General features: G+C 44.9%; 1 protein-coding gene across 1 annotated transcript in view; it reads right to left on the bottom strand.

Annotated features, from left to right (window-relative positions):
* LOC112105506 overlaps positions 1-27,259 on the bottom strand; it is a 118,293-nt gene that overhangs the window by 45,246 nt on the left and 45,788 nt on the right. The window contains exons 27-43 of the mRNA XM_029912166.1: positions 26,779-26,899; positions 25,855-25,972; positions 25,511-25,602; positions 24,136-24,314; positions 22,790-22,865; positions 21,977-22,071; positions 20,413-20,532; positions 19,944-20,084; positions 19,553-19,632; positions 19,398-19,453; positions 17,028-17,124; positions 10,878-10,991; positions 8,077-8,183; positions 6,821-7,025; positions 6,032-6,190; positions 4,253-4,362; positions 1,083-1,309 (exon numbers count right to left, since the gene is read on the bottom strand). Coding sequence (XP_029768026.1) covers positions 1,083-1,309; positions 4,253-4,362; positions 6,032-6,190; positions 6,821-7,025; positions 8,077-8,183; positions 10,878-10,991; positions 17,028-17,124; positions 19,398-19,453; positions 19,553-19,632; positions 19,944-20,084; positions 20,413-20,532; positions 21,977-22,071; positions 22,790-22,865; positions 24,136-24,314; positions 25,511-25,602; positions 25,855-25,972; positions 26,779-26,899 — 2,097 coding nt within the window. The remainder of the gene's footprint in view (positions 1-1,082; positions 1,310-4,252; positions 4,363-6,031; positions 6,191-6,820; positions 7,026-8,076; positions 8,184-10,877; positions 10,992-17,027; positions 17,125-19,397; positions 19,454-19,552; positions 19,633-19,943; positions 20,085-20,412; positions 20,533-21,976; positions 22,072-22,789; positions 22,866-24,135; positions 24,315-25,510; positions 25,603-25,854; positions 25,973-26,778; positions 26,900-27,259) is intronic.

The raw sequence follows: 27,259 nt of genomic DNA, 5'->3' as shown, positions 1-27,259 counted from the left end.
TTTTACAGGCATTGAATGTTAATGCAGTACTATTTGCATACTCAAAATGTAGGCAAAATTGTGGACTGTGCAAAGTTAGCTAATTAAAATCCAAATGGTGGTGGAAGCCTAATATTGCAGGATCTGCAATTTCTGCAATATTGCAAATGAAGTAGGACCTTACTCATGGGCATAACCCATCCTTACTATAAAGTGCTGAATCTAAATACTATGGTGAGTGTGTGTACAGTTAGCTCCCAGCTGGGAGTGTCTACCTGAACAGGCACTGAACCCTGGTTGGAAATTACCAGGCCATTGTCTAGCTCAGTAGGGTCTCCTCCACAGGACACTACTGGGTTAGGGAACAGTAATGCCTCAGGTATCCCACAAGGGGGCACTGAAAGATCCATACACCCCATCACAGAGTGGTACCACAAATACCATTCAGTAACAAAACAAAATCAGCCTGCACTGTGTTGACTATAATGGACACACATTGGCTTCAATGACCAAGTTAGAACACACTGAAATGTTTTGAATCCTGAACATTTGAATGTAGGAAAAATCAGGGAAAATGCGAGGGGCTTGGGGGGTGGAGAAGAGGGAGAAAGAGTCCCTGAATTTTCTTTTTGGACCCATTCTAATGGAATTCCTCTGAAAGACAGTTTGGTCCCTTGTCTTTGTATTTAAGGCTCAATTCCACATTATGATCTGTGGAAGGACTGCTATGCCTGCACCAATTACAATGCAAGATCTACAGCTTTCACATAAAGCAGAGAAAAACAAGCAGTCATTCAGCTACGTCATGACAAACTAAAGGCTCTCAATTTGATTTGGCTACTTCCATGGACTCTCACACATTGTGCAACTGGCTGGTAATTCTGAGGCACTGCCTGTATTTAGCAGCTTCCTTTGGCAACAGGGATTACAGCTGGACTTAATTTACCATCTCAGATTTTGCACATGGAGAGGCCACATCTTGCGCACCCAGCAGAATTTCCCAGCTTCTTACAGTACACTTTAAACACATGGCTGCATCGGTGAGATATTCATTCACCAGTTGATTTATCAGCCATACATAGTTAAGTGGGCATGTCACACACCAGAAGGCTAAATCCTGGAGCGCCATCATCTTCATCAGCTCCTTAAACTTCCTCCTTTCTTTTGCCACATTGAGTGACATGAAGTATATGAGTGGAGAGAAAGCCACTGCAGTGCAGACAACCAAAAAGTCATAGTTAATGCCTTGTCCCACACGGATGGGAGGTAGCCTCATCTGTACAGCAGTGACTGATCGCAGCTCTTCCATCACTGAGTGGTTTAATGCAATCTAAAATACAAAAGTAACCAGTTAGATTCATTTGACAAGACCACAGATTTTTAGGGACATATTGTCAATGATTCTTGGCTGTGAGAGCTGGACTTGAGCACTCTCACTGTAAACTTCTCCGTCGGAATTAAGGAAAGATGAGAAAAGGGCAACTTAATTCACTCTCCACACAAACACTCACTGATGCCTGAGCTCACAGACCCTGAAGCTTCAGCTGTAAAGGAGGATGATAGGAGCCAAGTGGAAAACATTCCAATCACCAGCAAGAAAACCCCATGTTTCTTGCTGTTTTCCAAAGCAGCAAACATTTTCACTCTAGCCTCATGGCACAGGGTTGGCGGGCGTGGTATGTGTGTGTGTGTGTTTGTGTGTGTGTTCATGCACACGCAAATGGCAGGCATTTTTTCCAAGTGTTAAACTCTCATTTTGACACAAGAGGAGCAACATTCTATCACTGGAGCACTGGTGGTAGCGTCGGGATGTTTTTCTTGGAAGGGCGGCGTTCAGGGTGTTATTTCCAGCAGTGTGTTGCTTTAACGTGGAGACAGTGTGGCCTGGTGTACAGACAGAACATTAGACTGTGATTCAGCCTGCTTGGTGAACTTGGGGAAGTCACTGCATCGCTCAGTTTCCCCATCTGTAAAATGGGGCTAGCGATAGTGACCTCCTCTGTAAAACGCTTTAAGATCTACTGGCGAACAGTGCCGTATAAGAGCTAGGTATTATTATGAACATGGTGCCACACACAAAGATAGTCCAATTATGCCTTCCTCAGTGCAGCTACACTAGATTTGGAGAAGATGCCAGGGTGCCGTACTTTGGCTGCAAATGCTAGCATGCAGGAATGCAGTGGAGGGTGGCTTGCTCTGTTGCATGCCTTTGTGGAGCTGAGGCAGATTCATGGCCTCACACGCTGCATACTGGCAAGGGAGTGCAGGGCTGGGAGCAGGTGACACCCTTCCAACAGGTAGAGTAAGAGTCAATGTTGACTGTGCTCCACTGGAGACATGATGACTTCTACAGTCAGACAATAACTGCTGGAAGGCAGTGGGGTCTGGAGGAATGTGCGCAGGTTTAGGAAACAGGCAGTCATGAGTTTAAAATATGGCTATATCATCGAATCTCTGTCTCCCTCAACAGTAAGGGGATAATGTTCCTCATGGGGGTGTTATAAGAATTATTTAATGTCTTGTACACTGGGTTTACAATGTAGAGTGCTAGATAAATACGACTATTTAACTACTGCAGCTGGTGTGCAAATGCAAGCACTTTCCACCAGCTCACCATAGTGCTCTAAGAAACGATCTGTTTATTTTAGGTATTTATAGGAAAGTGCTATTAATTCCATTTTACAGATGGGGAACTTAGTCACGGGGAGGCTAACTGACTTGCCCAAGATTACATAGGAAGCTTGTGTCCCAGATGGGAATCACATCTGGTCTCCAGCGCTCCAAACTAGTGCCTTAACCACTGGGCCCTCCTTCCTTTCACAGCATTTGTGCAATTCAGCGCTTGGACCACATTATGGTAGACTTATGGGCACCCTATTTGGTGTGCTCAGTATTTTCACATGGATAGAAACAGAGAAATATAGGGCTGGAAGGGAACTCAGTAGGTTATCTAGTACATCCCCCCATGTTGAGAATGGATTCAATATATTTAGACCATCCCTGACAAGTGTTTATCTAACCTGTTCTTAAAAACCTCCAGTGACGTAGATTTCACAACCTCTCTTAGTAACCTATTCCATTACTTCACTATCCTTACAGTTAGAAAGTTTGTCCTATTATCTAACTTAAATCTCTCTTTCTGCAGTTTTTTAACCAGTTATTTACACACTTTAGAGTAATTTCATCTAGGCCATATTTCCCTAGTTTTCTTAGGCGAATGTCATGTGAGACTGGGTCAAAAGCCTTGCTAAAATCAAGATACATCACGTCTACTGCTTCTCCCTATCCACTAGGCCTGTAATGCTGTCAAAGAAAGAAAAGAGGTTGCTTTGGCATGATTTGTTCTTGATAGATCCATGCCGGTTATTACTTATCACCCTATGATCCTCTTGATACTTACATACTGATTGTTTAATAATTAGTTCCAGTATCTTTCTAGGTATCAAAATGAGGCTGACTGGTCTATAATTCCCTGGGTCCTCTTTGTTCATCCTTTAAAGATAGGTACTATGTTTGCCTTTCTCCAGTCCTCTGGACCCTTACCTGCCCTCCATGAATTCTCAAAGATAATTGCTAGTGGTTCCGAGACTGCTTCAGTTAGTTCCTTATCATAGAATCATAGAATATCAGGGTTGGAAGGGACCTCAGGAGGTCATCTAGTCCAACCCCCTGCTCAAAGCAGGACCAATTCCCAACTAAATCATCCCAGCCAGGGCTTTGTCAAGCTGGGCCTTAAAAACCTCCAAGGAAGGAGATTCCACCACTTCCCTAGGTAACGCATTCCAGTGCTTCACCACCCTCCTAGTGAAATAGTGTTTCCTAATACCCAACCTAGACCTCGCCTACTGCAACTTGAGACCATTGCTCCTTGTTCTGTCATCTGCCACCACTGAGAACAGCCGAGCTCCATTCTCTTTGGAACCCTCCTTCAGATAGTTGAAAGCAGCTATCTAATCCCCCCTCATTCTTCTCTTCTGGAGACTAAACAATCCCAGTTCCCTCAGCCTCTCCTCATAAGTCATGTGCTCCAGACCCCTAATCATTTTTGTTGCCCTCCGCTGGACTCTTTCCAATTTTTCCACATCCCTCTTGTAGTGTGGGGCCCAAAACCTGAGAATGAATTTCATCAAGGCCCGCTGATGTGAATACATCTAATTTCTCTAAAAAGCTCCATCTACATGTAAACTATTTGGTCAGAGATTTTCTTTGGTTAGGTCTAATACTAATAATCTGGCTAAAATGAACTGACTTTCAAGCTCCCGACTCTACTTACTTGAATGATAGCAGCATCAATGTTTGCTTGCAGGGGAACAAATCCTGAAGTCCACTGTTGAGTAACAGGACAAGTGACGTCGTCATAAAATACTGAGCCAGAGCAGCTGTCTTTAGGAAAGATTTAAAAAAAAAAAAGCAAAATAGTAGTGTGTGTGTGTGTGTGTGTGAGAGAGAGGGGGCTGGTCCACACTAAGCCCCAGTTCGAACTAAGATACGCAACTTCAGCTACGTGAATAACGTAGCTGAAGTCGAAGTATCTTAGTTCAAACTTAAAGGTACTTACCACGGGTCCACACGCGGCAGGCAGGCTCCCCCCGTCGACTCCGCCTACTCCTCTCGTGGAGCAGGATTACCGGTGTCGACGGCGAGCACTTCCGGGATCGATTTATCGCGTCTAGACAAGAAGCGATAAATCGATCCCAGAAGATCGATTGAACCAGCGGGTAAGTATAGACGTACCCAGAGAGAGGGGTTACATGCCTCAGAGGATTAGCAATGGGAAGTGGAGCCTATCACCTGTAGGTCCCCCAATTAGACTGTACTCTGTGGCTGAAATCCTGACCCTGCTGAAGTTAATGGCAAAACCTCCTATTGACATCGGTGGGTTTCACTGGATGTCAATAGTGGCGGAGAATCATTTCCATATCATGGGTGCTCAGTGGTCATTATGCAATGATTTGGGGGAGTCTTAGTGTGGGCTGGGCTGGGGGGGGGGGTTACAGCTGCGCCGGAGGAGCTGCTGGTGTGGGGACGCCGGGCAGCCCCACGTTCCACTCCTTTCGCCGCTGCAGCTCCCGGGATATCAGGCCTGCTCTGCATGGCTGCTGTACAGACACCAGGCAGGAGGACTCAGGAGACGCAACTGCATGGAAGGGCGGGGGCGGGACCATACCACCGTACTTGGGGCTTACAGAACACTGGGCTTGTCAGGCAGTTCCTGATCAAAAATTTTCCAGGCGAATGTTTTTCAGCCAGAAAACGTCAATTTGTCAACGTCAACATTGTGGGGGGAAATGTGTCATTTCTGATGAAATTTCAGTCAGGAAGAAAATGCTTCAATAAGGTCCTTATTGATGTTTTATTTTGAAATGACTTCTTGTTTCTAAATATGTTATTTTATATTATTTTATTTGTATATATTTTATATTATGCCAATTACGATACTGATTTACCAAATCCAGAAGCAAACCTGTTACTCGTTAGATCAATTACCAATCATCAAACCAATTACCAGTTAGAAGACCAATTTTCAATTATAACATCAATTATTTTCTTTTCTATTATAAATTTTAAAAAATGAAACTAATTCTGAAATAAAATAAAAAAAATAAAATATTTTAAAAAGTTTAAACAAAAACAAAACATTTCAAATGAGCCAAAACAATTTCCCCCCCACAAATTCTGTTTTGTGTGAAATTTTGAAATTTCAGCTTTTCATTCCAATTGAGAACATTTTTTTTTTTAAATATCAGAATTTTCCCTGGAACAGAATTCTGATTCCCAAACAGATCTATTCCTGAGTATACTGAGTGGGTGCCATTGGGTGCTGAAACTTTGACCAAGTTAGCTACTTCCGTGAATGCCCGTGGCCAGAGTCACCCAACAATCTGTTCCAAATAGACAGATATCCCATATTCGAGAATCAATATTAGAAAATAGTTGTTTGAACACTAATTTTATTCCTACATAGATTTTAATCTCATGTCGACCTTTATAATTTGTGATTAAATTGAAAGATTAAAATTCACAATTATTTGTGTTAAACTGGAAAAATCACCTGAATGATGATCCATATTGTCCCTTTGCAAATGGAATGAAGAATAAGCATGGGAAGCTAACTCATAAGAAAAAGCATCATTAAAGTTAACTTCTATTGTGTCATAGAAGGTCATATTAGTGCTCTCTTCTCCAGTGTTGTTTTCAAAAATATGTAGACCTGTGATATATAAGAAAAATAAATGCGCATGTTTACATCTATTGTCTACCAAAACATCAGACGACCGTCACTTTTCTGACAAGCAAATTGAACCATTAAAACTAGGGAAGGACGGATTCATTTTGTCTAATGTTAAGTGCACTTCCAAATTGTGGGTTTGGAACTTTGACTTGAATGTTAAGACAGCATTTCATTCAAGAGAGGAGTGAAAAACAAATACGGAGCAACTACTAAAAACAGAAGCAGAGAGAGCCAGAGGGAAAAAATATAATGAATATAGAGATCCCTAGGCCAATGGAGTAAGTTAAAGCAGCCCCAAGGCAGCTCGTAAAAAAACACCAGGCCAACAGCAGTGCAGACTGGCAATCAGAACTGGAGAGCCATAACTAGCACCCGAGTGTCCCCAACATACTCTTTTCTGCACTGAGTGGCACATGGCCACAAGAGAGAATCTGCCCCATGATATTCATTAGCACCACACAGGTGGACTGGCACTCGTATCCTCTGGCATTAGAGATTAATATCTAACAAATATTCAGTACCAGCAAAATACACCTTTTAGTAAAAAGTCTCATGAAACACAGGAAATGTAAAAAAACAACTGTGTAATATAGTTAGGAGAGAACGTACCCTTCAAAAAGGAAACAGAAGCCATATGCTGCATTATTTGTCTGGTAGTATGCGTCACTGGTGTATACTGAACTACAAATGTGCTATCATTAAACTCATCTACGCGCCCAAGGTCATCTGAAGGTATTGCAGGGAATCGCTTGTACCAACTAGTAATAATATCCAGATACAATATGAGAGGTATCAGTAGTGAGAGGAGCAATTCCTAAGGAGAAAAAAATTTGAAGCAAATTAGAAGTTGGTAGCACATATGCAAATCACCTGACCAGCAACCATACTGCCCCATAGAAGGAACTTATCCCATTGTAGGGTTTTGGCATACGCTTTGGGAGAGCAGCTCCTGACTGAATGACCTTACATACTTGCATATTTGTTATGCAAAGTCCGCCCCTTGGCTACGCTGTGAAGCATGCAGTCAAAGCTCAAGTGCCTTCATCCTGTCAAGAAGTTAAGAATGGCAATTTCTGACTTTTCTCAAGCACTTTTGGAACAATTGATGAGTGAGCATTGACCCATGCAGTTATACCTGATACCCTCCCAGTCACAACCCCGGTTAGCCAATTAGATTCCTTTTAATGATTGCCAAGGATATAACTTTTTATAACATTGTGCTATTTTTCCAGCTTCTGTAGAGTAGAAATGGCATACAGAGCCAGTCCTACACAGAGGGATGGGAGGTCAAAGGTTTGGGGCCCCATCTCCGCCAGAGACTGCATTTCAGGTTATCTCAGTCTTGTACACTTTCTTGAGCATTAAATTCACCGACTTTTTTTTTTTTTTTTTTTTTGTAAGCAGAGAACAGCCTGGTAATGAAACAAGCCAAACGGTCAATGAAATGCAAAGAGCACCGAGAGGGTCAATAGCAACTGAAGAGTGAGAGCCGGCCTTTGCCTTCATGGCACTGGACCATGTCGCAGGTCATGCAGAGCTTCAGACCCAGATTGTCAAAGGTATTTAGGCACCTGACTCCCACTGAAACCAGTGGGAGCCAGATGCCTCAGTACCATTGGGGATCTGGGCCTCAGTGTTTGAGCGGAGCACAAAGCTTCCTAGAAGTTCCCAGCAGGCAGCTGTAGCTTAGCCATTGCACCACACATAAGGATGCTTGCTACAGATGGGAAGGTGGGGCTTTGTTCTGCCTCTGACCGGTTCTCTTTGGGTGGGGCAGTCTGGCTCCACGACTGCTGCCTGTTGTACAAGTTCTCCGGTGAAGAGCAGCCCCAGCCTCAGAACAAACCCCAGCTCTTCTGACTTGCCTGTAAACTCTGCTTTTTCTTCCTCCATTTCACCAGTATATGCTTTAATAGCAGGGCCCCGGTTTGTTGACACACACTGATCTCTCGCTGACGTCTAGGAAGCATTTCTGGAATGGGGTGAGAGAGAGTGAGAGGGTTTTTTTTCTATTGGTACAACTGAACGGAGCACTTTATGTGGTATGTGGGGGGGGGCAGGTCATCTGTGATGGGTCTTTTGGAGCATCTGGATTTCATTTAATGAGTCTGTCATCCATATGTCTCATAAAGGGAAACTCATATCTCCTTTCCTCCTGGTGGCAGGCATTAGCTCATCTTATTTTCAGCTGTAATGCCAAACGCTTACATGAAACAAGACTATTTAGTGGATTGTCTTTTTTTTTTTAAATGTATGTATGGGAGAGTCAGTATATTGATCTGCTATTTGCTGTTAAGGGCTTGAGAGAGATTATTGGGAATGTGCCCATCATTTATAATTAATATGGAGTAAAATTCATGATAAAGGGAAAACACACCCTCTATCTCTTTACATGAGTTAAATGCTTTAGAATTACTACCACCTTCCTTTAAGACAAACGCCCAGAGCAGATGGAAGATGCACACGTTGGGCTGAAAGCCTACTATGATGTGGCTGTAAGTTCCAATAAACCTTTGCATCATATAAGTGACTAGGACCCAGATCCTCAAAGGTATTTAGGTTCCTAACTTCCATTCATTTCCAATGGAGCCTAAATACCTTTCAAGATCTGGGTCTAGGGAACCCCCTAAGCTCATTTATGCAGGACAAAGGACATAAAAATGAATAACTGTAATACACATGAAACAGCGAGGATAGCTCTGTAAACATCTTCATTCAGGGTACCTATCTGCTCCGATCATCTAGTCATGTCAAAGAAATCAAAAGGCAACTAAAGTGAACCTAGCTAAGTTGTGTGTTGTGAATTTTCAGACTAGTTACGACCTATAAACAACTTAGTTTTGTTTATAATATGAATCTCTCTCTCTAGCCTTAATAAAATCTTGCTTTCATTAGGCCAGTTGTGGCCTTGGAATGTTGTTCTGGACCTGGGAAGAGGAAACCATCCTCATAAAACAGGGTATCTGAAAACTGACTCATCTTGGGTTCTTGGTGAAAAAGGAACATACTAAAGGGGACCTCTCACAGAAGAGGCTGTGGTTTTGGTGGACAGGCGGGAGGTACCTATCAGCCACAGATATGCAGGGGGTGTGGCTGACAAGGATGCTTGTCTATATTTATTAGGACCGGACCATGAGCGTAACACCAAGCACCTTTCACTTCCACTGAATTCAGCATACCTCAGAAGGTACTCAGCACTAGAGCTGGTTGGAAATTTGCACTGCTCCCCCCCACCCCTCAAAAAAGTTTCAAGTTTGCAGTGAAAAATCAACATCAGCAACATTTCAGCTGAAAACTGAACATTTCAATTTGGAAATGCTACTGTAGTGCTTCAATGGCCTCATTCTCCTCTGTGGGCCAGGCTCCTTGCAAGGATGAATCTTAACGATGCACCATAGGCCCTCCTTGTGGTGAGCTGTGATGGTGCTTTGTGGGAGTTCCTGGCCCAGGTGCATCATGGGAGATGTTAGTCCAGTTGGGGAACCCACTCCAGAGAGGAAAACGGGGACATGAGGCACCCAAACTTCAACTCCCAGAAAGCACCACCAGTGGCATATCCAAATTAAAAATTTTGGATATTTGAGAGTTTAACACAAAGTTGACCTTTTCCGCAGACAGCCGTTTGTGAAGTTTTTGTGGAAAAATTGTTGAGCTGAAAGTCTAATATTCCATCAAACAATAGTGTTGCTCGGCCTCACTCAACACTTCGAAGCACAAACAGCTGATCAGGGAAACCCAGCTTCTAGAATCAGAACGGAGTCCTGAGAGGAGCCATCTGCTAATGTCAGGCTCCCAGCAGAACTTCAAACTAGACTTGGTCAGGTTAACAATTGTCTTGTTCAGCAAAACTTTTCAGAATTTTAATTTTTTTCCTGTTTTGACTCAGGAAGAAACCAAGACCTTTCAAAGTTTTTCATGAAAAAAGAGAGCCCACCCACCCCCAAATAGCCAATCGGTTGGTGATTAGGGCAGTCCACAGGGAGGTGGGAGACCCAGGTTCAAGTACCTGGGGGGAGGGATAGCTCAGTGGTTTGAGCATGGGCCTGCTAAACCCAGGGTTATGAGTTCAATCCTTGAGGGGGCCATTTAGGGATCGGGGGCAAAAATCTGTCTGGGGATGGGTCCTGCTTTGAACAGGGGGTTGGACTAGATAACCTCCTGAGGTCCCTTCTAATCCTGATATTCTATGATACCTACTTGACCATTCTCTGACATCCCAGTGGCTATTCTGGGGTGGGTCTCTCTTAAACTTTCCCGTTGACGCTATTCTACTTTGTATAACTCTTCATCAGGGCAAGTACTGGAACCTGGGTCTCTCATGGCCCATGTGAATCCCTAACCACCAGACTATTGGCTGGTCTGGTGTGCAATTCTCTCTGGTTTTGCCCAGAAATTCCATCCTGGACCCAAGGACCCTTTCCCAACAAAAGTTTTAGTCAACACTGGTACACCCCCAGGAAAAGTTCCAGTTTCAACAAACAGCCATTTTCTGATGAAAAACCCTTTGGTCAAAAATTTCCCAACCAGCTATACATCAAACAAGACACGCTTAAGCAAAATCATTTGCAGCGTCAGTAAACACGAAAGACTGTAGAGAGGGAAGAGCACTAATAGAACGATAGGGGCTCAGATAGCAGAGAATCAGAACAGGCAGAAATAAACTCACCTTCACAAAAGCCTGCGAGGAAGAAGGAACCCGGGACACTTGGAAAAGGCTGCGAAGATAGTGAACCACTCTCCTTGTTTCTCTGCACAGTGGTTTTGATGCCAGCTGGATGAGCTAGTTATTCAGAACAGTCACTGAAAGGAAACAGTGTCCTTTTAACTGTCATGCTGCCAAAACACTCTGTTCATGTGACCATTTCCCCGTATTTCTCAATTGTCTTCTCCCTCCCCTTCGCTTACTACCAGTTCTCAGAACTGCAGTTATGCTCATAATACCGCAAACAAACTTAGCAAGAGAGAGCAGTCCCAAGAAAGTTACAGTCAAAAGTTTCTTAGAACTTTGCCTCTGCACCTTTCAGCTTAAATGAAAGCTGGACAAAGGTCAAAGCCCAAAAATCTGGTCTGAGACAGCAACGAGTCAATATGAGCTTGATCCTGTGAGAGGCTGAGCACTTCTTTGGGAATGCTTAGTGACCGCAGCTCCCGCTGAACTCAGTGGTGTTTGACAGAACTCAGAAGCTTGCAGGATTGGGCCCTATGCAAATAGAAAGCCTTGTTGTGGGGGAGGGGACTATTGAGGGTTGAATTCATCCCTGGGCCAGAGCTGAGTTCAGTAAAGGAACTCAGGGGGATGAGTGTGAAGAGGTGCCTTTATGCCACCTTTGCTCCTGCTCCAAACTGAGGGCTTCTGGGAGCTGTAGCTGTCCCTGGCATAGGTTAGAGCCGTCTGGAAAATTGTCCTAGCTTGCACTTAGTTGGCAACTGCCCCAATAAAAACAACGACTAACACGGCTACCCCCTGATACTTGCCCCAATAAGTTATTGTGGCCTCCAGGATAATCTTGGGCTATAGGAATGCCCCAGCCATGCCCCCTCCCCCCTCCAATGTGCCTCTGCCAGGGACGTCCTCCTTTTTCAGAGGCTATCCTTGCCCACTCTGATCCTTATTATATCTTCTGTGGTATTGTTTGTGGAGAGAGAACAATCTCTATGGTTCTCAAGAGAGTTGTACTCAACCAATCACCTATGTCCATTCCTGTCTCCCCTGAGGTTAGAGGTCAGTGAGTCCCCAAGGTGCACATCTGCGACTGGACCAGCGGTATCTGTGGCTCAAGTCAGGTTGTACTAATATGCACCAGAAAACTAACTCAACAGTTTTGCCCGACGTCTCTTCAGAGTCACAGCTGTTCCCTTTAAGGACAAGCAGAGCTGGCTCGATAGGATTTTTGCAGCTATTATTCCATAAAGTTAGCCATTTTTCGTTGTTTCTTCCAGTTATTCAATTTTTCGGTTGCTCAAGCCGCCATAGAGACAAAAATCCATTTTAACACTCCTGTTAGCATAGCAGAGCGAACACAGCTAGGTGCGAGTGAGATGGGTCCTATTCTTCCTCAGATAGCAACAACAGGTTTGGTGATTTAAGCCACGATCCTACCGCACCATCTGCACAGCACTCCTGAAAGAGGAACCCACTGAAATAACTGAGGATGTGGTTGGATTAACTGCCCAGTGGTGTTGCACGCAAGTATAACCAAGGGCAAAATAAGACGACAGTGGGGTTTGCAGAACGTGGCCTGTGGAATCTTTGTCATAGAATCATAGAATATCAGGGCTGGAAGGGACCTCAGGAGGTCATCTAGTCCAATCCCCTGCTCAAACCAGGACCAATCCCCAACTAAATCATCCCAGCCAGAGCTTAATAGCTTGACCCAAAGTTGGGTATATATATTGTAACTTGAGGATTAACAGGTTCATGTCCCAAGATCAGGCCCAGTAAGATTACTGTAAAATTATCATATAATTTGGGAACCCCAATGTGTACAGGTGCAACACTCACACCATAGGAACTCTCTCTATATATATTTACAAATATATAATTTATTAATTTTCCAGCAAAGATTATACACACACTTAAACTTAACAAGGCAGATAGAGATAATACAGAAAGTTCATTTGGACATCCATACTTACACCCTTATCTTGCTTAACTCACTTAACCATTATCTTACATAGTTAATCATTATCTTTCTCATCACCGTCATCGTCCTCATCCTTCCCGGTGGCCATCATTCTGGCCCCTCCCAAGGTCTACATCTCTCCAACCTTCTGTTGCCCCTGGGATGTTACTTTTATAGTAGGTTACACTGACGCTGCCATGTCCAATGCATATTCAATAGAGGTCCTTATTTGTATTTCCTTACCTTAAGGTGTCCATTTTCTATAGGTTAGTATATGTATGACGTTACCCTATTAGCATACACATCAATTTGCTGTTATGGAACCTTTGCGGTCAGAGGTTCTGTCCGGAACCTTCCAGATGCTGGTGTCAGCTATGTTCTGTGGGTGGCTGATGTCAGTATTCGGGACAAAATTCCCCTCTTGCTTGCTACTTTCAGTTCTCTATAACTTATGAGTTACTTATGTTTATATATACCAGAGATTATAGGCCTCAAGCTTCATACTATCTACTAAAGCCAAATCTTACAGGATAAAAGCCTGTAGGTTCCTTGCATTACTACTAAATATAATAAAGCAGAAGAACAAAGCAATGAATATAATACAGGTAAGCTGCCCCACTGGGCTACAGCTTTGTCAAGCCAGGCCTTAAAAACCTCTAAGGATGGAGATTCCACCACCTCCCTAGGTAACCCATTCGGGTGCTTCACCACCCTCCTTGTGAAATAGTGTTTCCTAATATCCAACCTAGACCTCCCCCACTGCAACTTGAGACCATTGCTCCTTGTTCTGTCATCTGCCACCACTGAGAACAGCCGAGCTCCATCCTCTTTGGAACCCCCCTTCAGGTAGTTGAAGGCTGCTATCAAATCCCCCCTCACTCTTCTCTTCTGCAGACTCAATAACCCCAGATCCCTCAGCCTCTCCTCGTAAGTCATGTGCCCCAGCCCCCAATCATTTTTGTTGTCCTCCGCTGGACTCTCTCCAATTTGTCCACATCCTTTCTGTAGTGGGGGGACCAAAATTGGAGGCGATACTCCAGGTGTGGCCTCACCAGTGCTGAATAGAGGGGAATAATCACTTCCCTTGATCTGCTGGCAATGCTCCTACTAATACAGCCCAATATGCTGTTGGCCTTCTTGGCAACAAGGGCACACTGCTGACTCATCTCCAGCTTCTTGTCCCCTGTAATCCCCAGGTCCTTTTCTGAAGATCAGCCAGAAAGAGCACAGCTTGACTTTCACAGCACAGGTTGAGTCTTCAGGCCTGGCAACTAGGGGAGTGTATCCCACACAGGCCTTGAAGTGGTTAATGTGGGCCTGAAAGACCAAATAGCATACCTGGCAACACCTGAGAGAGAGAGAAAGCCAAGCTTAACTGAATGAAGCCTAGCTGAGGAGGGGCTGGGTGGTGATTATGAAGCCAGGAAGTTTGTAGCAAAGGGGCTGAGGGAGACAGGCTGTAGTCACTCTCTGAGGGATAGAAGAGGTAGGAAGCGGTCTAGGGAGGCAGCCAACTTGGCTGCCAGCTACAGGGTCCATGGACTGGAACTCAGAGTAGAGGACTGGCTTGGGTTTCCCTACAAGCTCCTGAGGTAAGAGATGTAAGGCAGTGGTTCTCAAACTTGGGCCACCGCTTGTTCAGGGAAAGCCCCTGGCTGGCCGGGCTGTTTACCTGCCGCGTCCGCCGATCGCTGCTCCCACTGGCCGCGGTTCGCTGCTCCAGGCCAATGGCGGCTGCAGGAAGGGCGGCCAGCACGTCCCTCTGCCCGCGCCGCTTCCTGCAGCCCCCATTGGCCTGGAGTGGCGAACCGCGGCCAGTGGGAGCCGCGATCGGCCGAACCTGTGGACGCAGCAGGTAAACAAACCGGCCCGGCCAGCCAGGGGCTTTCCCTGAACAAGCGGCGGCCCAAGTTTGAGAACCACTGATGTAAGGAACATGGAGCCCAGAGACAGAGGAAAGACCTGCTGTAAGGTCATTGGATGATAGCTTGGTTCTGCTACCCCAGAAGGGGTGGACTAAAGTATGACTTGCCCACAGGGCCAAGTTGTGAGAAGAGAAACCAATGCTGTGATGGAGCTACCATGGGCAGGGGGCACCATATGGGGAGACAGCCGCTACACCACATCTGACCACGAGGAGGCGCTACTGCACTGAGAAAACCGCTTTATGGGGTAAAATGCCTTGTTTACTTCCAAACTGAGAAGTGTGTTTTTGGAAAGCATTAAAACATAATTTTATCTTCTCCTTTTTCTGAGTTGGGGGAAGTGCCCCAACTGTCTGAACTGTAGCACTTCCACAAGGTAGAACTTAAAGCCCAGATTTTTAAAGGTATTTAGGTGTGGCAGTACTCAGCGTTGCAACGCCTAACTAATTTCGGGGCCTAAATCTCATTTTCAGAAGGGACTTAGGCACAGAGGAACTTCCAACCACTGATGGGCTCCTAAATTAGTTAGGTGCTGCAGTGCTAAGTGCTGAAATACCTAAACGCTCTTAAAAATCTGGGCGTAAATGTCTTTCTACATTTAAAGATAATGAAGTACTGAACAGTATTCTCATTATCAGTATTCCCTAAGCTGTACAGGTATGCAGGGCTGTACAATTGTAAACGCACTGAACAGTGAAGTGTCACCGCACCCTATCTAACAGCACAAGCTGATAAAACACATTGTTATATAACAGAGCGAACAGAGTAGTACACAACAGAGTCAACGTGAGGGGTGGATGGTTCTGGGATGATTTATGCAGCAAATTATCTTAAACACTTAGGGGAAAAGGATGAATTTTATAAGCTGTTTCGGCATCTTTTCTTTATGTTTCAACACACAGAGTGGTACGAAAAGCCATTTAAATCTGCAGGCTGCTACATACCTGTAACTGTTGCAAATGAACACGTGGGCACTAATAAATTATTCCCATGAAACAAACATGACATTTCCTACCTATATGATGCTAGTTCAGACTCCAATAAGCAGCAGGTTTGACTCGTGATAGTGATATTGTAAGCAGAGTACAAGTATCTTCTTGTGGACGCTAAATCATTTCTAGTTACTCCACTGACTAAACTGCCATGTGTTTGAAGTCACCCACCTATGACTGAAGGCTCAACTTCATACAGACTTCTCCTCTAATGAGACAAACATAATAAATGACCATAGAATGGCTTAGATTTTATAATTAGAGATAGAAAGAAAACAGATGCACTGTATATAAACTGACTTCTTTTTGTGCACTAGATGATGGTGTTTCTCAGTTATTCACTTCCCTTCAGAGGAAAGTGCACAGGAATGGAGACAGGAACGTAAGCGCCAGTCACTGCTCCGCCACTAACTCACCATGTGACCTTGGCCAAGTCACTTAACCTTTCTTTGCCTCATTAACCTCCATAGAGCTAATACTTACCTCTTAGGGGGTTTGTGAGTCTTTAGCCCTCATTCCTACCCTGCTCTCTTCAGACTAAGGGAGCACACAAAGGGCTTGGGAGTGCGAGGAGTTGGATTATGCTTCCTGACTAGCCTTGCTCGGATGCACGTCATCCCCATTCACACTTGTGCTGCAGCACTCCTACCAAACGGTTACTTCCAAGTGCAAAGTTGGACTATTTGTGTTACACCATGAACACGTAAAGCACTATACACTCACTGCACGGTTTATATAACATCTGTAAACGAGGCAGGCAGAATCTCAGTGGGAATAAATGGGCACCGCTCCATTGACAGCTCTATCCTGCTTTGCATGAGCTGAAGATCTGACCCAGAGTCTCATTCAGATGGCGGAGACTGAAGATTTATTTTAACTACAGAACAAAACTCCCCACTAGGGATGGCTAAAAAGGCATATCCATATTTAGTTAACTGTTCACGTCAAAGCATGCTTCCACATCCATATCAACCAACCCAACCCATATGTCAAGTTCACTGACTTGTTTCACAGCTGCGGGCCTGTACTTCCTCTAACACCTATTGTATGGAGAGCAATTCACCTTGAGTACCCCAATGCCTTCACCTCTAAAAATATTCTTTTCTCAAAAGAGGGGCTAATTTAAAAACATTATTCCCTTGTCCAAAGTACAGATGCTGCAAAGCTACAGGCCTGAATTTGTATTGTGCTGATAAGTGTGTGACAATGATAAGTAAATATGGGCATTATTAAATCATAACACATCAATATGGATTAAAATATAATGGAACATTTTAAAAGTCTTCCTGCTGAAGTCTTTCCCACTCAAAAGTTCCTTCCAAAGCCATATCAAAATTATCCATTTCTTGCTCACGGGAGAGTTCTAAGAACACCTGAAATGGATGACAACAAAAGTCTGGTTATTTGCTGACACTGATAACAAATACATTAAACATTTGTTACTATTTTTATGAAGGCAACACATGGGTTTGCAACTGCCCCAAAGATGAACATCACAGAGAACCAGGGGCAGCTCTAGCTTTTTTGCCGCCCCAAGCACGGCAGGCAGGCTGCCTTCGGCGGCTTGCCTGCAGGAGGTCCCTGGTCCCGCGGATTCGGCGGCATGCCTGCGGGAGGTCCGCCGGTCCTGCGGCTTTTGCGTACCCGCTGCCGAATTGCCGCTGAATCCGCAGGACCGGCGGACCTGCCTGCCGCCCTCGCAGGGACCGGCAGGGCGCCCCCCGCGGCTTGCCGCCCCAGGCACGTGCTTGGGGCGCTGGTGCCTGGAGTTGCCGCTGCAGAGAACAGGTTTTCTGCTGATACAGCTCTCTTCAGAGCAGCAGCAAGTGCTCTCTAATTTCCTGTTCACCAGCTCACCAAAGGTCAGGAGCAACACTTGGAAAAGACCATCGTCCTCTCTAAGACTGTATATTTATTTTGATTCACTTCTATGTATGTTTCTGTAAACAGATTTCCAGCCAAAGTCTTTGAAGTTGGAATTTAATGATGGCTCTTTATGGGGGCTGTTCACACCATGATGCCCTACAGACACTGCAAGGCCAGGTTTCACAGCGGGGTGTTTGCCCTTTTAATTCACTCACACGGCAGTGAGTTATGGCTTTGCCTCATGTCCTGTGCATTGAGCAGCTCACAAAGCAGACTGTGGCTCAGTCATGATCGGTCTGCCTGTTTCTCCCTGCTCCAAGAGGTCGACATACCCCTGCACTAGCCTTATATCTGCTGTCCCTTAGTGCACCAACATAGTTGTGCTGCCCAGTTCTTAGCGGGAGCGGAGGCTGCTTTGCCCACTAGGCAGCTACCCATGATGTGGATACCAGTGCAGGGGAACAGGAAGGCAACATCTGCCCTTTTACTAGGGTTACCATATGTCCGGGAGGAATTTCCAAAAAGCCGAACATGTCCGGGAAAATAGGGAGGCATGGTAAAGGGACCGCCTCCTCCCCGGGCTCCAACTTTCCCGGCTCCCGCCGCTCTCCACCGCGCGCCGGGGCTGAAGCAACTTCCCCAGCACAGCAGCAGCCGGAGCCCGGGGAGGAGACGGCTGTGCGCTCGGATGCCGCCCGCCGCCTCTGTGCCCCCGCAGATCGGGGAAGTTGTTAGTTTTGCTGCAGCCATTTGCACTCGGGCAAAAGATGCTCGGGGGACCCCGAGTGCGAGTGGAGTGGCTACAGCAAAACTAACAACTCCCCCAATCAGGGCCGGCTTTAGCAAGAGCAGGGCCCGATTCCCCCAGGAATCGGGCTGCGCTCAGGCCGGAGCTCCAGCCGGGGTCGTGGGGCTTGGGTCCAGGCTGGAGCCGGAGCCACTGGGACCGGGGTTGGGGGTGCTCGGCCGCCAGCCGGCGCCGCTTGGCCAGGGCCAGGGCTGGGCCGGAGCCGCTCGGCCGGGGCCGGTGCCCCGGGGCCCGAGCTGAGCTGGAGTCGCTGGAGCCGCCAGGGCCGGGGGTGTTGGGCTGGGTCGGAACCGCTCGGCCGGGGCCGGAGCCGCTCGGCCAGAACCGGGGCCGGCGCCCCAGGGCCCGAGCCGAGCCGGGCCAGAGCCGCCGGGGCCAGAGCCTCTTGGCCGGGGCCGGTTGCCGGAGGGAGCCGCTCAGCCGGGGGAGCCGGACTGGGCCGCGCCTCCTTGCCGCCCCCCCACCCCGCTGCCCCAGCTTACCTGCTGCCTGCCTGTTTCAGGCTTCCCGTGAACATTTGATTCGTGGGAAGCAGGGGAGGGGGAGGAGCAGGAGGGCGGAGCGTTCAGGGAGGGGAGGAGGGGGAATGTGGGGTGCTCAGGGGAGGGGGCGGAGTTGGGGCAGGGCCGGGGCGGGGAAGGGGCGGAGTTGGGGCAGGGCCTGGGCCCCTTGGAGTGTCCTCTTTTTCCAGTATTGCAATATGGTAACCCTACTTTTACTCCCCTCATGGCTCTCCAGGCTGGGCCACCATCCGACCCTCACTGCTATAATTATTCCCTTTAGAAGCTTGAAAATGAATCTTTCTCCAATAAACTCCCCCCCCCACCCTTTTTTTTTTTCCTTCCAAAGTTTGATCATTGTGCTGTGCTGCCTTCTTTATTCCCTCGTAAGTTCTGCAGCACGTGCAAACTGCCCCTGCATATTCCTTTACAATAGGCCTGGAGTCCTGTTTATAACTTTGAAATCCCATGCCTGTTCCAAAGTGTTCAAAGAAAAGCTGTACTCCTCGAGGCCGAAGGTTCGTTTGGCTGTGGAGAAATGAAGATACAGTTAAAAAAAAAAAAAGTTTCCTCTTTACAAGTCCTTTTCGAGTGAGCCTAACCTTTTGCTGATAGTTTCTCTCTTACCTGCCTCTAGCTTGGAGAAAGTCTGGGACAGAGGCAGTGCTTCTTGCATTGGTATCTTGTAAACCAGCAAAGAGGAAACCCTGAGGGAGAAAAGAAATTGCATCCATTGTCCTGTGTCTAGCTCGTAGACACCACTTTGAGTCAAACTGTGTCTGGCTCATGGGGGCCAGAAGGGAAGAAGAAAGTACAAGAAGCTTCCATATCTTATAGCATGGCCCAGACACAATGACAGTCTCTAATCAGCTTGCCAGCTAGGGACTGTAACCCGTTAATCTCTCCCAACTAGAGATCTTTGTTCAGGCTGTGACGTTTGCTGCCAAACTGCAGTAGTGGGAATGATATACTAAGTAACTCTTCAGGGGTTCAGCACCCTGATGTATTTTGTAGTTACCTTTCCTGACGATCTGCATGTGGGAAGATCCTCAGAATCTCCATATGGAGGCAATCAACCTGTGCTGGGTCCTTCACTTTAATTTCCAGTAAGTAACCTTTGCCAAACTTGCTTTTCAGGTACTGAACAGCACCAATACACCTGGAGACAAAGAAAGCAACACAGTGGGAAATACTTAGTAATGGACGAAGGGACTTGCTTCCATGACCCTCTCCTCTTAGTGGATGTCAGGGATTAAATTCAGCCGGAGTTGTCCAAAGCAGAGCTCCGGTAAATATTCTCAACCCCCCTGTTGTTTTTATAGCATGTTGGGGGGGCGGGGTAAGTGGGGGCCTCCAGGAAATACTCGGTGAGAATTTACATCCTGGTGGGTGTAATGAATGAGGTTGGCTCCATAACATCTACCTGGTTCCCTGAGAACTTCTATACTGTCCATCTTGCTATTGAGCTGATCTACGTTACAGCCTACCGGAGCTTTCCACACACCATGATGGCCACTCGATCACACACTGCCTCAGCCTCCTCCATGTAATGGGTTGTTAGGATGGCTCCTTGCTCTTTGTTTTTCAGTGCAGCCCGAATTGCTTTCCTGAAAAGAAAGACAAAAATTACTTCAGAGGAAGAGCCAAACAAGTTTTTCCATTGTATCTCCCCCTCAAAATGACAAAGGAAATGTATTTAAAACCTCATAACAACCTTACATTGATGTCTACTTTGTACTTTGAACTTCCCATTTGACCAAACTCCATTGAGGGACTGCTCTGAAATAAGATTTGCTACAGTGCTGATTTAGTGGGGAGGGGCTGTTAAGCTGTTCTTTTTTGTACCTGCTTTAGCTGAAATGTGTTTCACTTTGGCCAGTGAGAATTAGGATAGTGTCGTTTCAGAGGAGACAGCTGTCAAGTAGACAACAGTGCTAAGAAGGGATGGGATGAACCAGCTCAGAGAAAAATAAATACCAGCCTACATTTTGCTCCATCCCCTGAACTGAAACTGAGCCTCAACTGATTTTTTTTCAGATTGCGAATGGTTGGGATGTGAGCTCCCGCCAGAATTCTCAATGAAACCAAATCATAGTACCATCAGTTCTAGAGTCTAAGTTGCAGCTGTCCCTGCACTGCTAACGCAGATGGCATGAGAGAAGGCACAGTGTAGATCTGCCTACCCAACCTCCCATGCAACTGTGAAGGAATGCGACTCATCAAGGGTACTAATCTGCTTGGCTGTCCAATACTTCTTGCACTAGAAGGATCTTGGCCATTAGGGGATTAAATTTCTAAGCCAGTGTGATGACTGACATGTTGGTTGACACCAGGGCTACAACTGGGGAATCTCCCGAGCTAAAAGCCTGAGCTCACTATAGCTTGAATTAAAAGATCAGGTGCTCTAGCTGAGAACTGTAACAGAATCATATAATCTATGAACCTGGCATTAGACCCTGAACAACACCCTGAACAATGGGTTACACCAAGATTTTCCTGTGCCTAAAGTTAAGTTCCTAAATCCATATTTATGTACCTTAATAAGGGGCCTGATTTCCAAAAGTGCTTAGCACCCGGCAGCTCCTACTGACTTGAAAGTCTGTACTGCAGCAGGGGGTGCAACTTCCAGCTCACGTCATCGTACACACGCTAGCTCTGATCAAGTTAGTGTGCTAAAAATAGGAGTGTAGCTGCAACATAGTGAAAATGGCAGGATGGGATAGCTGCCCTGAGTTTGATCCTATCTGAGATCCTAGGCATGTACTCAGGCAGTTAGCCCATGCTGCTGCTTAGGCCGCCACGGCTACATTTCTATTTTTAGCACACTAGCTCAATCAGCTAATGTGGGTATGTCTATTCCAGCTGGAATTTATACCTTCCAGTGCCAGTGTAGACATGCTCAAAATCAGGCCTCTTTTTAGGTGCTTAATTGTGGATTGAGAAGCCTAACTCCCATCTCGAAAGTCTTGGCCCTCGACTTTTTATTATGCTGTTTTGATTTAGTTCTGATGTTAAAAACAGACCTAATAATTGGTTCAGGGCATTACTCACCACATGCGACTTTGCCCTTTAGGGTCCATTCCAGTTGATGGTTCGTCCAGAAGCAGAACTGTCGGATTACCCAGCATGCTCAGTGCAAAACACACCTAAAATGAAGAATAGACATTGGGAGCTAAGTTCTGTCTTCCTGGCCTACTTCACTCAAGCCAGTGGTGGTGCCCAGGTGTAAGTGAGAGCAAGTAACTCATTTTCTTTAAAAAATGATGCATAAAATTCATTTCTATGCGGGACTCTGAAATCCTCTAATTCAGAGCAAACCAAAAATATGTCAACCTTCGAAAGCTCGGTGCTTAGACTTCATTTCCTCCCTCCACACACATATATGCTTGTGATTTAAAGAAGCTGAACAATCTGAGAAACATACTGTGCAATATTCTGTACTATGTTACATGGACGTAACTCCCTTTGAAGTGAGACAGCACAAAATGCATGTTGGGCCCCACCGTCTCAGGGGACGCAACGAGAATCTCATCCATGTAACTGGAAACAGAACTAGACCCTCTGTTTACCAATGACATTTTTCATTCACACTATGGACATTTCAGAAATATGCCAGCTATTTTCTGGAGATAATTTACCAGCCATAACTTCAATATGTTTACACCCAAACAGAGATTTTATTACTGTATATTTGAAACAAAAATTCATTTTAGAACATGAAGGGTTGGATTCTGCTCTCGTTTATATCAATGCAAATGTGAAAAGGACTCCACTAGCTTAGTGGAGTTATTCCAGATACAACACTGGGCAACGAGGAGCAAAATTCGTCCCAGGGTTTGAGCCAAGAAAAACGCAAATGCTCACCTTTCTAGTTACCCCAGCAGATAATTTTCTAGTCACTTTCTTGACATGATCCTGAAGCTCCAGAGCCTTTGCTATCCTGTGAGGAAGGAGAAAGAAAGGAAGTAAAATGAACATTTGGTTTTTCCCCAACTCAACACTTTTACCTGAGACTGACAGCACAATGGATAGAGTGGGCTCGGTTACTCCCGTTTGTGGGAGCGGCTGGGCCCTGGGAGGAAGTCTCTTCCACAGAGAGTACAGGGGTTCTGAGAGGAGAGGTTAGTTTTCATTTCTCAGTAGGGACTCCTGATGGAATTTGCTTGGGACACACATCTCCTTGATGTCCCCCCTGCAACCAGCAATACCCTTTTATTTGGGCTTTTCAGCAGAACCCCCCGAGGTTTGCCCTTCCCTGACAGCTCCTCTGAATGACAATGCTCTGCCCCCACTGGTAAAGGAGGTGTCCATTTCCCCTTTTTCCATCACTTCTGGTGAAGCTTTGGCCACTCGGTTTTAGCATTCTTCTTAGTTCTTTTCCTGATGGTACCAACTGAAGATGATTTGTTTTGGAAGTGTGTTGCTTTCTTTCTGCAAAATGACTTGGTTTTTTTGCATTTATTCTCTTCTCCTAAGCAAAAGGCATGTGTAACCCCAGACAATCCTTACTTCCCCCTTCCACAGGAAAATTCTTGTGGATCTATACTATGGTGCTGAAAAAAATGGATGCTGCAAGTCACTGTATTTGAGTTTTCTGAGATGCCCGTAAACTTATCTGACTGTGTATTTTCACGCAATGAAGCTGACCCATCGAAGAGTGCAAATCTTTCCAAAACTCATGTTCTGAAGTCTTTTCATAATCTCAAGAATCCTTCTGTTTCAGCATGCTACTCTGTCCAAAATTTTTCTGGAAAGTCTGCTAATTTTTTATTTTAAGCAACAAAATCATCAGAAACTAAACAAGAGAAGTTTTTTAAACAAGCTGTTCCTAATAGGATAGAATCTCTGTCTTAATCATAAGAATTATATTATTATTAGTATTAATAACAATTATAAACCCTCTCCATCTTGCCTAGAGTGGACAGTACATCATTGATTATCCCCCTAATTTCACATTTTAGCACCAGACATTTCCATCTAAAGTTTAGACACAGATACATCCAGCATTTAACACACACTAATTTTAATTCTAACTCATTCTAAATGAGAAAATCTGGATGGCGTAGTTTCTTGGCTAAATCACCAGAGGAAGACATTTGGGCAGTTTGACTGTGAAGCGTCTGGTTTTCAGCAAAATTCTACTTTCTCTCTGCTTTATAGTTCTGAGATATGAAACACGAACTGAAAACTTTATTTGTTTTACTACATACCGTTTGATAGTAACAACAGCGTCTTCTTTCCTCAGCCCTTTCACAGCTGCATAAACCTCCAGATGTTGTTGCACAGTAAGGTTTGGCCAGAGAGGGTTCTCCTGAGGGCAGTGGCCTAGAAAGCCAGTTGGGCTCTCTTGCAGTTGAGAGGCAGTGGCACCTTTCCCCTTTGTCAGCACCTGAACAAAATCTGTTATTCTGCACGTGTGTAATCTTGTGATCAATAAATGTGTAGGGTTAAAATTACAGGACGGTTATGACAGGTTTCAGAGTAGCAGCCGTGTTAGTCTGTATCCGCAAAAAGAACAGGAGTACTTGTGGCACCGTAGAGACTATTTGAGCATAAGCTTTCGTGGGCTACATCCCACTTCTTCAGATGCATAGAATGGAACATATAGTAAGGAGATATATATGCATACTGAACATGAAAAGGTGGAAGTAGCCATACAAATTCTAAGAGGCTAATTAATTTAGATGAGCTATTATCAGCAGGAGAAAAAAAACTTTTGCAGTGATAATCCAGATGGCCCATTTCAGAGAGTTGACAAGGGAGAATTACTGAGTAAGGGACTGATCTGCAACCTTTGCTTATCTGAGTAGTTTCACTGAGTACAGGTTGTAGAGCTGGCCCTTGCATAGTAGGTCATTTTCCTGCTCGATAGGGTCTATAGCAGTAGATGTTTGCTCTAGGTACTGTAATACGAATGGCCCACGAGAAATGCCAATAAAAAGACTAAAGACCATTTCCGGCATTAGCGAAAGTTCAAGATTCATTCCTGAAATTATTTACTTTTAATTTATTTTGAGGCAAATATAATAGGGGGTATGGATGGAGTGCCTGCTTTCATTTCAAGTGTCCTGGCGTTGGTTGGGCTACATAAATAGTGTTCATGTTGTTTTGTTCGCTTATTGCCAGTGACATGTTCTTATGTCAATCACAACGACTGAGGATAATTTTCATGAACGATTTTCAGAGCATGACGTGCTGGGCTATGGGCTGGATTCCAAACATCCTTTTGGGCACAGCTACATCACAGCCTGGGGTGTGACCTGCAGCTTGTGGAAATGCACCCCCACTAACTGTACTCAGGCTAGAAATAGAAGTGGACTTCAGTGTACACTGCACAACCCCGATGGACACCCGCTTTCCTCCCCCAGGTACATACTTGTTTGGGCAGCCTGTGCTGAAGTATGCAACATGTGTTCTCATGGCTATTTTTCACAAGCTAGCTAGAGTACAGTAGTGCGGGTATGTTTACACGAACTGCAAGTCACCCCCCCCCACCCTGCTGCAGTTGTGGAAGTACCCTTTGTTTCCCTTCATGTATTGTTTAGGATTAGCAGTGGGTTTTAAAGTCTAACCCGTTTCACCTACCTGCCCAGCAGTCAGTGTTGTCTCTCCAGTAATCATATTGATAGTTGTGCTTTTACCAGCTCCATTGGGTCCTAGTAGTCCGAATACCTCTCCTAGAATGAATATGCATCAATTTTTAGTAAGACTCGCCCTCCCTAACAGAACGTCAGCCATATTCACCACGAAAAAACAAACAAACAAAAGAGAAACCTTTTGCTCATACCTGTGATCAAATAACATTCATTACAAATTCCATGAGGGCTGTCTAGAACTGAGACGTTCCAGTGAGTGAGTGGTCTACACATGTAACCTTCAAATCAGACAATCATCAAAGTAACTATAGTAAAATACTCCTGGGTTCTAACCTTTTTTAACACAAAAAGAGATATTTTTAGTGGCCGCTTTCTTCCTTTTCTTAAAAACCGAGCTGGCTTTCTTGTCTTTATATTCCTTGCGCAGATCGTTGACAATGATAATTGGTTTCTGGGGAAGGAGGGAAATGAGAAAGAATTTATAAAGAACAAATCCCTCCCACTATAAAAGACAGTCCAGTTGTTCTCTCTGTTGTGTGTGGTTGCTGTATACAGGTTTTATTCAGAACACTTTCTTTGAATATTTTGTTGCCGCTGAAATGTGTTGAATTTTCATTGCTAAAAGGTGAGATAAAAGTTCAACAGTGGTGAAATCTACTAGACAGTCATGTTAATCCCATATAGCTTTTTACTATTTTCGGTAACTATGTGGCTCCCGTTACCATAGTATCCATGTGCCTCATACTCTACACATGACACCTCTTTACTGTTTTATAGGAAAGTACTATTATCTCCATTTTACGGTTATGGAGCTGTGGCCCAGAGAGACTAAGTGACTTGGTTAAGGTCATAGAGGAAGTCTGTGTCACAACAGGAAACTGAACTGGTTTCTGTGTCCCAGGCTAATGCCCTTTCCATGGGCCATCTTTCCTGCCCATACAGCTTAGCTATTATGTATTATTAATTATTAGCTCAACTCCAAAAAAAAAGTGCTTGACGTTGAAAGAGAAGAGGTCACAATCCTTATTTCAAAGATCATTCATTTTAGATTGCCTGAGAACAAAATAGAATTACATTCTATTTAAAAGTTGTATTCTCAGGTCTGATGATATCTGTTAATTCCAGTTGGAAAGTAGAAAAATATAAGGGGAGAAACATTGGATTTCCATATTGATGTTTATTATTTGTTCCCCAGTGGGTAATTTACCAATCGGAAGAGTAAAGAGACAGACAGAAAAGGACAACTTGAAATTTTACCTCTTCCTGATTTTCAGAAGCTATTGCTTCCCTAACTTTTGCCCTTTCAGCTTGCACATCTTCATCTTCTTCTTCTGGTTCTTCAGGATTTTGATGGTTGATCTCTTTCCTCGGGGGAATTCTACCAATCAAAGGAGTCAAACTCAGCAATATATCCTTTGTCCTAGTTCACAACTGATGTATTATGAGTACAGCAAGACCGAATGGCTGTTTGGTTCAACACTTCTGCTTTTTATTATTTGCGATTTGAAAAGTCAAGCACACAAAAAGTTAAGAAATACCAGAATTAAGGCTGCCCATATGAACTTAATTCAGCCCTCTTGTTGCATATGGATTATGATAGCCCTGCCCAACATCAATCATATAGTATGTCTGTGGAGAAGCCAGGAATAAAACCCAGCACTCGTGTGTCCCAGACAATTGGCTGAAATATAAGAGAACAACCTCTCTCTTCTTACAGTCCTTTGCCTTATTCACTGTC

The sequence above is a fragment of the Terrapene carolina genome, unplaced genomic scaffold (assembly GCF_002925995.2).
Source record: "Terrapene carolina triunguis isolate 2854851 unplaced genomic scaffold, T_m_triunguis-2.0 Scaffold192, whole genome shotgun sequence".
NCBI lineage: Eukaryota > Metazoa > Chordata > Testudines > Emydidae > Terrapene > Terrapene triunguis.
Note: the sequence above shows the minus strand (reverse complement) of the source record. Positions and strands in the feature narration are given on the sequence as shown.